Raw genomic sequence first — 13097 nt, forward strand, 5'->3', positions numbered from 1 at the left:
CCAACGATACCCAACACTATAGGGTTGGTCGAGAAAAACACCCCCTCTTTACGTCTATGGAAGGTACCGTAAAAAAAAATTTAGTTTTTTATTTTACCACTTTGTCGGCGTGACTAATATGTAGGTATATTCATGCCAAATTACAGCGTTCTATTACTAACGGTCTCTGAGCATAGCCGCGGACAGACAGACAGACAAGACAGACGAACAGACATGGCGAAACTATAAGATTTCCTAGTTGACTACGGAACCCTAAAAATGGGCGATTGACATGATTCGTCCATAAAAGAGTAGTCAAATCTTACAAGCATTTTAGCTACAATCTGCCTTTTTTAAACGTGTGCACGGTTGATTGAAATTCATTAAAGAAAACGAGGCATATTTAGAATCCGCTTATTAATAACCATCGAATCCTATACAAATCACGCAAACTATTACAAATTAGGTGCTGTAGGTACCTTGACTTTTTAATTGCTACTGTTACTATCAATGGCGTGGATTGAACACATTTGTTAGGCAAACCAGGAGAGTGGGAAAAGCGTGAGTTAAGTACCTAGTTAGGTAGGTATATCTTCGGATCAAGTACCTTGCAGTTATTTACACCAGCTTTGCAATCCTCGTCATCGCTGACGTCACTTTAAAATAATGATATTGCGATGGAAATCGCGTTGTAACGCTTAGTACCACGCTACTGGTAGCTATGCCTACGTACTTTTCGCGTGCTAATCGATAGAGGTCGATCTATTATAAATACGAATTCACTATATCGTGCCTCATTCGTGCACGCTATAAAACTACTTACTTAAATACTTACACGTATTACAATACATATATCTGTTTCAGCATTTGCTTTGCAAGGGTAACCTTTGAAATGAATGCGGTGGTGTTTTATTGGTTGGCTATCCCCGTATGCCAGTCTCCTGCCACACAAGCGGACAGACTCTTGGAAGGCTGCTCTTACTTAAGAGGGCTGAGTGAGACGAGTGTTGGAGGAACACGAGTTGATGACTACAACTGCGGATTGGTAGTGCCAGTAACGGAGTTTGCTTCGGAACCTCTCTTCCAATATCCATGGGCGGTTCCGGTAAGTACTTATAAGTATTATAATCCGAAACCTGCTCGGGCAAGGTCCTGGTTCTTTTTACGACCTTGTTTTTCTTTTTGCTCAGGGCATCAACAGTTATTCTGAATATTGAGCCGATCCCAGTGCTTCCTTAAACACTAAAAATTAATAGATAGCTTTTCAATGGGGGCCTTCTAAAGGAGTCTATTGTTAAAAAATCTAAAACAAAACTGTTCTCAAATCGCACTTAGAGCACGTTAAAAGTGCGTCTTAATGCGCCTAAAAATACGCTGTGTGCATAAGCCCTTAAGTGCGAAAGCATCTTATTATGAACAGCTGCCGATTTTCTGAAAAATATGATCTTCTATTTTCCAGGAAAAATTCTACACACTATTTGTGGTAGATCCAGATGTACCTAATTATGCAGTAGGAGAGTTCTTTTTGCACATGTTAAAATCCAACATCCCTGTAAGTGACATTATGATTCGTTAGCACAGTAGATACCTATGTTTGCACAGTATGAAAATCCTTAAGGTTTCGCGTTTTTTTTAGGGTTCAGAATTGAAATTTAAGAACAACGGGACAATAAAGGGTGACGAATATCAGCGTAAGTACCTGGCGAGTGGAATTAAAGGGTCACTTTCTATGAAGCTTGCCAATTGCCATACAAATTCTTTTATTTTGATCGGCAATATACATTCAATTACATAAGCCGTGGTGGCCGAGTGGTTTGACCTATGGCCTCTCAAGAAGAGGATCGCGGGTTCAAACCCCGGCTCGCAGCTCTGACTTTTTCGAAATTCATGTACGGAATTACATTTGAAATTTACCATGAGCTTTGCGGTGAAGGAAAACATGGTGAGGAAACCAGCACAAACCTGCGAAGCAATTCACCGGTGTGTGTAAAGTTCCCAATCCGCACTGGGCCCGCGTGGGAACTACTGCCCAAGCCCTCTCATTCTGAGAGGAGGCCTGTGCCCAGCAGTGGGACGTATATAGGCTGGGATGATGATGATTGGAAATAATTCGATATAAGGCTAATTTTTTGTATACGGCTTTTATGTGTAAAGTAGCTTTTGCCCGCGGCTTCGCTCGCGTTAAATTAAGTGTCATCATGTGCAAAAAAATTTAAAAGCAGTGCCAAAGTTGAATTTACTTATTTCTATCCCGCGGGAATTTTTCATTTTCCCGGAAAAACGTCAATCAGGAATACTGTAGTTTACTTTTGGCGAAAGAACTTTTAAAATCAGACCCGAAGTTGAATTCACTTATTTCTATCCCGCGGGAATTTTGCATTTTCCCGAAGAAGAGTAGTCTATACTAATGAGGAATAGTGTAGCTTTCTATTGGTGAAAGATTTTTTTAAATCATCCCAGAAGTTGCATTCAGTTTTTTCTATCCCATGGGAATTTTGTAATTTCCCGAAGAAAAAGTAGCCTTTGTCATTTGGAGATAGTCATATCACATAATATGTAGGATTTTTAAATCAGCTCCGAAATTGAATTAATTTATTTCTGAACAAGAAACTACCGTGAGACTCACTCATATTAAATGATATTGTAACGGATAACTCACGTCTTAATCGTCGTGTTGCGGCAGCCGCCGAGTCGCGTGCTCCTGAGAGGAAGGGCTACGTTAAGTATACACAAAGTTCTAAAAACTATGTCTTTACATGGAGGAACAAAGACATTTATTAAATTCTGCGTTAAATCGCCAGAGGGCGACAGTGACTTTGTCTCATTGGTGCGTTTCTTTGGTGTATGTTGCACGACAAAATCTTATTGGCCAGTGGCCCGACAGCCCGCGAGTGAAGAGATCGTTTGCTGGAGCAACGAGGGCGTAAAGATAAATATGCCTTTTGTTATTTACATTTTTGGAAAAAGAAAGTCACATTTGATGCACTTTTGCCTATAAAATGGCCACGCATTTGGAGATACAAAGTCGCTCAAGCAATTTTGACTTTGTACTTCCAATAACCTTAAAACTTTATAGTCTTAAATTCAAATGCGGCCTTGTTATTCCATTCCATTAAAAAAAAACTGAATCATTCAAACATGTCATGTAAACAATTATGACCTTATTATTCAAACTTTTGCTTGCTATAAAATAAATAATGACTATTAATGACGTTGTCGTTCCAATTATATTTTTATTTGAACAGTCATAATTTACATTTATAAGTACTTCATTTAATTTAAGGTTTGAATTTCAAATTGTAACACACGTTTCTCGGTATTTCGAACACAAATGGACTAAAAATACCTACATTTACATTTATTAGCGGTATTTATTATGTTTGCATTATAGAAGTTAACACAATTACTCTCATGTGGCCTAACCCTTACTTTTATAAACTCACCGGCAAAAAACTTGGCCCACAGTCCACCTTTCATACAAACGAGGCTACTTTGATGTCTTATTTCTACACCAGGTAGTGCCCCGGTTGAGATCTGATGATGGATATCCAGAGCATCGATAATGGTGGAGTATGCGGCGTCCACACAGCACGATCAGCAGTTTACAATTTTAGAATGAGAATGAATAACGCAACAACTAGGTATGTGGGTAGGTGGGTATCTTAGGAATTCTGAATGTCCTTTATCAATGCTCGGAGTAGCCATCATCAGACCACAGCCAAAGCACCGCCTAGTGAAGAACCAAGACATCAGTGACCTCGTTTGTATGAAAGGTGGACTGTGGGCCATATTTTTTGCCGGTGAGTGTACAAACCTGCGAAGCAATTCAATGGTGTGTGTGAAGTTCCCAATCCGCACTGGGCCCGCGTGGGAACTATGGCCCAAGCCCTCTTGTTCTGAGAGGAGGCCTGTGCCCAGCAGTGGGACGTATATAGGCTGGGGGATGATGATGAGTGTATTAAGTTTTTTTTTCTATGAATCTATATATTTTTTTCTTTTTAATTAAAATATTTTATTTGTTTTTAAATAACTTTATTGTAATAAAAAAATGTAAAATCTACTAAGCATCGTTGCTTTATTATAGTAGACAAGATTGTTGATTCCAAAGACTATTTCTATTGATTACTTGACTAAAGTAAACACAAAGTTCCTAGATTTAATGTAAGTAATAAAAAATAAATATTTAATGAAAATAAACGAGTTTTTTTAACGAATAATTAGTGGTAGTTTTAGTTTTACAAATTAAATTAATTACAAATTAAATTAAATTTTGGTAGAAAAAAGGCATAATATGTATGTACACCTTAGTTTTAAAAAAAATATAATAAATTAATGAAGGGTTCCTAATTCCTATAAGCAATAATTCAAGATTCACAAAAGTATAAGGCTTGTTCCATGCGAAGATAAATTACTTCAAAGCTATACGAGCAAAACAATACAACATTGAACACAAAAAAAATCTTTAAAATGTCTCTCCTGTAAAATCATAAAAAGTGTAGTAATGCCCTTGTCTCACCGAAGGTGAGATAAAAATATAGATTTGAGAACTAAACCTATATTTCTGAATCCACCAAAATTTGGTTAGGTAATTTTTATGAGCTAAAATGTTATCAGTAAATTTACTGTCAAAATATGTTTGCATAATTCAGTTTTTAGACCCGCAAGCTGAATCCACCAATATATCTAACAAGAAATTAGAAGAAAAAAAAAACACTTAAGTGATTATATCGTAATACGTCTAATTTCTATTAGGAAAAAATAAAATAATATTTTTTAGGTCACTGATTATCAAGAAATTGGATTTTAAATAATTATCATTTAAAATCCAAATATAAATATAATTGGAAATTAGGTATTTTGTTAAACCGATATAACATTAGCAGCAATAATAAGTACAAAAAGTCTCAAAGCACGTTAAAAATACATACCTACATATACTAACCTTTTATGCCACTATCGTAATTAATTTTTAATTTTTACTTTTGAAAATATGAGGCTTTTTTTGTTCCTTTAAAAAAAGAGGATTTTTCATGTGTTACAAAGACCATAAATAAAACTAGTAAATTATGAATTAAAATAGGCTTAAGTATAGCAATTTCACCTGATTTGTACAGAATTATTATTGATTATTTACCTAATTTTTAATGCAAAAAAATCTTTATTTGAATTAATGTTGATTTTACTTAGAGCGAAGATGTTAGGTGACTGGGGTATAATGCTGTGCCTCCTGTGATAAGTGATACAAGTGCAAAAACGTCATTTTACAGGAGAGCAAAAATAAGATTTAAAAAATTCTTGTTTGTGAGCCAAGGGGGCTAGCAAATGCTAAATGGTAAATGGTAAATACCGAAGCAGTTTTTTTATACTTACAAAAAAATTTATTTTATAAACGTGCATTTATCGTTTTTCGGTAAATATTGTAAGTTCGAAGAAAATCGCGAAAAACCTGCGAGTTGTACCTATTGAAATGTCTAATATGAGTAAATAATATGTGTTAGATGATACAAGTTCACTTATATCATGGTGCACCCCTGGAGCACCCATAATATCTCTTGGTGTAAACTGATATGATATACATAAACTTGTAAAACACACCCACTCACTCACTCACTGAGCGTAAATGTTTCTAGCTCAATGTTGCTTAAAGTAAAACATAAAACCCTGAAAAATTGTTTTTTTGACTTTGTACCCCGTTACAAATAAAATTTACCTAACTTATATTAGTTTGCAAAAAGTAAAGTAAATTTTATCAGTTTACAGCGACACAGGCGAGCAGGTCCCGCGCACCCCCGATCCCGCGTCTCCGCACCCCCGCGCACTCCCACCACACTCTTTATGCTCGCACTTGTATCACTTAGCACAACTGTTATTGCATAAATATTTTACGGGAATAGTTTGACTTTTAGATATAATTCAATTCGTATACCTTTACGCTTAAAAATGTGTTTGTGAAAGTGATTCATGCCGAGATGTATCACTTATCACAAAAAAATGTATACAATTTGTCTCTCAATGGTAGTAGTACATGTTGAGTTGTACCCTGGTCTGGTTTTAGAAAAGTTGGTCTAAAGTGGTATAATTGTAGATATATCAATATGGCGAAAAAAAATACCGAAAAATAAAATGTGAAAATAAATTCAATTTCACTTATACCACAAAGCATGAAAATAAGCTTTAGAGCAATTACATAAAGGGGTTACAACTTGACTTGTATCACTTTTCACAAAATTATCTCCGAAACTATAGCACCTAAAGGTACGTGAGATAGACCCAAAAAATCGTTATTTTTTTCTGATTATTTCTAAATAAAAACACACAAAAGGGTACAAGTCGAGTTACATCACTGATCACAGGAGGCACAGAATGATATTTGATAGCAACATGTCAAATGTCACTTCTGAGAGTTTTTATTTGGTTTTTATTTAAATTAGCAATCATTGTAATCAAATAAATAGATGAGGTAATAGACACGTACGTCTTCGCATAGGTTCGCGAGAGAACAAATCAATTGCAGTAATGCTAGGTAACTGCCGAATGTGCTATGTGAAGGACAATTTTTATTGTTCATGAAAATTGTTCAATGCATAAAGAACTTTAAATAATTATGCTGAAATAATTTTCAAACCTGCGCAAATTAGTTATTCTAGTAGATCTTGAGCACTACATCTGTTGAAACAAGGTAGAGTTCACGAGGATAGTCCTACAAAAAACAAAAACCCAAGACGAAAATAATCTGGGCAAAAATCTCACAAAAAAACAATGCATGAGTTGCCAATAAAACCGGAATAGATAACAATTAAAATCGCCAACTTATAACAAAAAATATATGCCAAAGCAAGTATAAGAAGATCCAAAACAAAAAAGGCAGGCTTATGAATGACTTTAAATACAATAAGTAACAGTTATGACGATTACCATCGTTTTCCAGCCTACTTCCCTCCAATGCCGCCTGCTGGTTCGGGACTACATCGCTACATCAGTGTCCTGTATCAGCAAGCTGATGGAAACTTCCGTCCTGATGTGCCTTTGGAACGTACTAAATTCAGGCTTGGAGACTGGCTTGTCGACAAGAATCTATGTGGTCCAGTGGCGGGGACGCAGTTCCTCACACAAAATGCTCAGGACCAATTGCTTTTTAGATATTCATCATCATCATCATCATTTTCATCAGCCGGTATAGGACGTCCCCTGTTGGACATAGTAGGCCTACCCCATAGACCTCCAGTTGCTTCGGTTGAAAGTGGCCTGGATAAACTGTGAACCCGCGGCTTTACCAGGTCACAAAAATACCATAGCGACATCGCATTTGTGGACAATAAAAACATTATGACCATAAATGTGAGAACGTTTGTAAAAAAAACAATATTTTAAATCGGTATTAACGGTTTTTTTTGTAAATATGTTTTACACTATATGTTAACCAATCAAACAAAATACAGAAAAATTAAAACAGCATGCATATGCTATATTAATTTTTTAATCACTTCATGTCTTTTTACCCCCTTATTCATAAATGTTTGTTAAATTAAATTATTGTTATGTTATTAATGTTGAGTACATTTGTTATTTTTCACTGTCACTTTAAGACTTGCCTTTGCCAGAAGCACAAAATGAAATACCGTAAACTCAGGTTTCTATGTATAGTCCCAAGCGTTCATCAATAGTCCAAACGGACTTGTTAACATTTCGCACAATTACAGAACTGCTAACGTTTAGGAGGTTCATCGTGCATTTTCTATTGGATTATGCTGCGAGTTTAAGGTATGAATTATTCTATAACAGCTGTACCTATTTACTTTTTACGAATATGATTTAAGGTATAAGGATTCATTGGTTACCTACATAGGAAATAAATAAGTACCTAACCTACTTAACATCTATACATAGATGGTATACATTATCGGAATAAAGCGATCAAAATACTGTATATCTTTAATAGAGCATTCTATTATAGTTTTTATTTATTCACAACACAAGATACAACAATATAATAGGACTGAAACAAAATAAATAAAAACTACATAAAGATACCTAACTATTTTATTCATTTATATCGGGGATATTGGAAACGGCTCTAACGATTTCGACGAAATTTAACATGGGAGCAGCAGTTAATGAACTGACTGGCAGAGAGATTAATTTCGGTTCCTTCATCAGTAACTTAAAGAAAAAAATCGGCCAAGAGCGTGTCTAACACGCCCAGGATAGGGTTCCGTAGCCATTACGAAAAAATAAAAAATATTTTTTTCTAAGGCTTCGTATTGTGTACTGAATTTTCCATGTTTAGGTATATTTTATACCTTAGGCTGCTATTTACCTACTCAAAAACTACTAATAATTCTTAAGCAATCTTAGCCGCTATAATTTTCCTCGTAAAGGCTATACCCGTGTAAGGGAACAAAATATGCCCTGACGTTAGCCAATGAATATATCCTATGTATTGGTAATAATGCTAGTTATTAATCTGCCAAGTTTTATCTCATAATTATTGACAGTTTCCTTGCAATGTCACTTGAAAGTTTTTTTTACTTTTCTAAATATCTTGAAAACTACTGGTCCGTTTCTTTTGTGATTAACGTATGTTGTTATAATGGAAGACGAATAAATTCGCAAAACACAAGACGTCTCTAGGTCAACATTAACTTGGTCATTTTTGATGTCAAATATTTCAAACTTTTTTTTGACACTTGTGAGTCAGCGACACCCACCATTTTTTTTACACTGATGTGACATCTCTTTCCGTACAAATATATATTGGTCTGAAATCAATCGGCTTGGAGCAACATGGTGATTTTTTTCGGCCTAGTACTTCACCAAGGTATACACGTACTACGATTATATTGATATTTTATATAAATCTTCATCATTCTACAGATTATTTAAGCGTACCTATAGTCCGTTATGGAGTACATTCTATAGGGATTGATGATTAGGCACCTAAAGTATATTATTGCGTCTGTTGGAGCCATCGAACAACTGCTGGCTACTTGTGAGACGTATGCCCGGGTGTGTACAACCCCACTAAAAATGAGGTCATGGTGTTTACGGCGGGCAAATTAAGCCATACCATGTACCGCCAATTTGGCTAAGCGGTAGTCAGCTGTCGGTCGTGAACAAGGTCAAGTACCTGGGTCATATCATAACGTCTGATCTAAAAGGTGATCTTGATATTGAGAGGGAGCGCAGGGCGTTAGCGGTTCGTAGTAATATGCTTGCTCGCAGGTTTGGTCGATGTTCATACGAAGTAAAAATAACGCATTTTAAAGCTTATACACAATCTTTTTACTCGAGCAGCTTGTGGGTTAGGTATACGAAGCGAGCCTATGACGCCCTGCGCGTCCAATACAATAATGCGTTTAGAATGCTGTTGGGGCTGCCGAGAAGGTGTAGTGTCTCGGGCATGTTTGCTGAACCCAGTGTAGATGGCTTTCAGGCAATCATGCGCAAAAAGATAGCCTCAATATTAGGCAGAGTGAGAGCAAGCACCAACAGCATTCTAAAGGCAACAGCGGGTAGATATGATTGTCCAATTCAATATTTCTGGATTGGACAGATCAAGGGCGTTGCCCAATTAATTATTTAAAAAATACATGTTTTCGTTGTTAGTCAGTACGTGTTACTAATTTAGATATAAGTCAACGGCTACTAACATATTATGGATCTGTACGGTCTGAAATAAATACATTTTATTATTATTAAAAAAAAACATCATGTTGCTCCAAGCCGATTGATTTCAGACCAATATATCATCATCATCATGTCAGCCGAAAGACGTCCACTGCTGGACATAGGCCTCCCCCAAGGCTCTCCACTCAGATCGGTCTTGTGCTTTCCGCATCCACCGCGATCCCAATATATATTCGTACGGAAAGAGATGTCACGTCAGCGTAAAAAAATGGTGGGTGTCGCTGACTCACAAGTGTCAAAAAAGGCCCCTAAAAGTCATTTTTGGGTTATTTATTATCATCTGCAGTGTTAAGTTGCACGGTGGTATAGAATAACTTTAAGGTTTTTTTTTGAAATACCGCCTATTGCGAATAGGGCAGTACCTAATACGCAGTTCCGATTTTTTCAAGGTTTCAAATTTCGATGCCAAACTTCATGCCTAATTGCCTATTAGCTGTTCTCGCATTGTTTACAACCTTTATCAACGCCTAACTGGTGATATAAGAGTTTTCATAACAAGTTGGAATTTGCTTCAATATTGGCAAAGTTTAGCAGTCGACTGCTCGGTTGAATGTTATAAGTTGAAGATGGATTTGATATTTGTTTTTTTGTTTTTAAGCAGTACTGTGTACGGAGAAACGTTGCAATGTTCGGTGACAGAGGTGAAGAGTCTCTTAGAAGGCTGTGACCGTTTGACAGGGTTAAATGTGACCAGCGTCGGAGGGACGATAGTCAATGACCATAACTGCGATGTACTGCTACCCAAACAGGTGTTTTTTGAAGAACCTCTGTTCCAATACGCGCTGGCTGATGCTGTAAGACTTTTAAACAGTATTTTTAAATTATTGTTTTTTGGAAATCTTCGTTTTTGGCAGGTATCATGACATGATCGTTAGTCACAAATACTTTATACTTAAATAAACACTGCAGCAGTGAATGATACAATGAGGGCTACCGCGTTTGAATTCGCTTCCGAAAAGTCAAATCTCACTGTTTTTGGGTGAGCTACGCGAGTTTATTTATAATTAGAATAATTTTGTGAATATTTTGCAATAAGTACCTGAAATTAATTATGGCACATATGCGTTATGGGGCAGTGAATGTCTGTGTTTTGGGACAGTTTTGTCTTTTGGAACTGGTGAGCGCGAAAACGGTAGCCCTCATTGGTCACATTCTCCGCCCCGCTTCAGTATAATTGAATTGATAGATTGATTTTATTGTAATGTGGTTAAGTTTTTCATAGATTTTATATTTACAAACTTGTGTTTTACAGAAAAAGTTCTACACGCTTCTGATGATAGATCCTGATGCGCCACCGCAGTTAGATGGAGAGTTCTTTCTACACATGTTGAAGTCCAACATTCCTGTAAGAACAACTCAAGCTAGTCGTTTAGGTTTTTTGAACAATGTTATATTGATTATCATTTCATTGCGGAACTGGTTTAATTCCATTCCATTTTTTTTAAATAGCTTATTAGGTGTCCCACTGCAGGGCAAAAGCCTCCCCTTTCTTATTCCACTCGTCTCTACTCTTGGCCAGCTCTTGCTAATCTGACTGAAAACGGTCCAGGTCGTCCCGCCATCTCCTCCTAGGTCTGCCTCTGCTCCGGTGCCCGTCGCATGGAACCCAATCGGTGATTACTTACCCAGTCCCATTTTAATTCCATTCCATTACAAGATATTAAACTCACATAATCTTCCATTGCAGGGCTTAAGTCTCAGTGCCAAAGAGATCAGTAAAACAATGGGCATCGATTATCGACGTAAGTATTTTGTGATACTTATTTAGCAGACAGGTCTTTATTTTGCATAAATCTATTAGGTATTGAACGTACTAATTATAAAGTTAAATAATTTCCTGTGTCTATGCGGTATTTAGGGCCGGATACACCTACCAATTATGATAAAGACAAAATTTGGAATATCGCAACGTATACGTACAGTCGAACCATTTGATTCCTGCTGGCCCACCATAGAACGTTCTTGAATTCCCTTGTCAAGCAATATGATGTCACTATGATTTTTTCTACGTAAAGGTTTCACAGTAGGACACGATTCACGTGGTCCATTAGTAGATATTTACATATACCAATCAATGCCAATCTATTTTCTTCAAATAGGAAAGGATGATAAATAATCATCTCAGTATTACACTGTTCTGATTCTGATTATGTTATTGTTGAAAATAGAAAGAAAGAAGGAAAGAAATAAAGAAAGGTTTATTTTGGCTCCATAAGTACCACCTAAAACTAAGACTCAAACTAGCACTAAAACTTTGTTATTTGGTGACACGGCAGGATACCCAAGTGTGCCAAGTAGTCAAAATGGTTCCCATACATTGACCATAAGTACCCCAAGCTGCGGCATGCTGACAAATGCAACGCCATCTTTTTTAGCGTACAAACCTCCAACGCCACCTCACGGCACAGGCGCGCACCGCTACATCAGCCTGCTCTACGAACAAGCGGATGGTAACAACTTCCTGCCCGCCGTGCCGCAGTCGCGAAGCCGCTTCGAGCTCGCTGACTGGCTGCGAGGCAAGAACCTTTGTGGCCCTGTCGCGTCCACACTGTTCCGATCGCAGTACTAGATGGCGCCACAAGTAGTGTTTTTAGGTTTTTATTGTTAGTAAATAAAAAATAGATACAGTCGAACATACAATCTCCTCCTTTTTTGAAGTAGGATATAAATAAATATCACGGGACACTTAACACCAATTGTCCTAGCCCCACAGTAAGTTAAGCTTGTTATAAGGGTACTAGACAACAGACAAACATGCCTACTAAAATACAGACAGACAGACAGAATCACTTTTGCATTTATATATTAAGAATGATATAGAACACATAGGCGCCCACACATACCTTTGTATTGTATATTTCAGGTTTTCGACTAAGTACTCAGAGGTATAGGTAGAGTCATTCACGATGACACGTGCCGTGGTTCTTATTACAATGTCTTTAATGTCTAATTTTGACAAAATCACCCGTCTTCGTGGATAGCGCTAGGTATAACCTTACTTAAGTTTGAAGAGCTTATTTTAAAAACTTTAATTTTAAAACCGGTAAATATTTAATGTGAAACGTATTTCATTGTTACATTGCTATTGCATATACATACCAAATAAGACTAAATCTTAGCACAGAAATTAAACATTCAATCCAATACATTGGATTGTCCCTATACATAGGGACAAAATTAAATATCGGTGAGTAGTGGCGTAGGCTTTGGGTCACTATAGTCCATACAGTAAGTATAAGTAATCCCTTAGCTTTTAAAATTAATGCTAGTATCTCAGTCTCGACAAGGTTGATTCGACTAAAAGGTAGGTAGGTAGGTACACTGTTTCGTTAGGTCCGTCTGAGCCATTATAATAATCTAATTCTCCTCCATCAATTCATGAAAATAAAAGTAATCGTTTGACCTGTGCTTTAAACAGACGTTATAAAAAT

The 13097-nt window shown here is 36.7% G+C and overlaps 2 protein-coding genes across 2 annotated transcripts; both read left to right on the forward strand.

Moving 5' to 3' along the window:
• The first annotated feature begins 838 nt into the window (after positions 1-838).
• On the forward strand, positions 839-7385 carry LOC141436366 (protein D3-like). Its single transcript, XM_074099305.1, has 4 exons — positions 839-1084; positions 1439-1531; positions 1616-1670; positions 6908-7385. The coding sequence occupies exons 1-4, from the start codon at positions 872-874 to the stop codon at positions 7237-7239; spliced, it is 693 nt and encodes a 230-aa protein (XP_073955406.1). The 5' UTR covers positions 839-871; the 3' UTR covers positions 7240-7385.
• Positions 7386-10130: 2745 nt separating this feature from the next.
• Positions 10131-12323, forward strand: LOC141436055 (protein D2-like). Its single transcript, XM_074098893.1, has 4 exons — positions 10131-10460; positions 10919-11011; positions 11354-11408; positions 12042-12323. Exons 1-4 carry the CDS (start codon positions 10233-10235, stop codon positions 12233-12235), a joined length of 570 nt encoding a protein of 189 aa, XP_073954994.1. The 5' UTR covers positions 10131-10232; the 3' UTR covers positions 12236-12323.
• The last annotated feature ends 774 nt before the right edge of the window (positions 12324-13097 follow it).

The sequence above is a fragment of the Choristoneura fumiferana genome, chromosome 16, assembly GCF_025370935.1.
Source record: "Choristoneura fumiferana chromosome 16, NRCan_CFum_1, whole genome shotgun sequence".
In the NCBI taxonomy this organism is placed as follows: Eukaryota; Metazoa; Arthropoda; class Insecta; order Lepidoptera; family Tortricidae; genus Choristoneura; species Choristoneura fumiferana.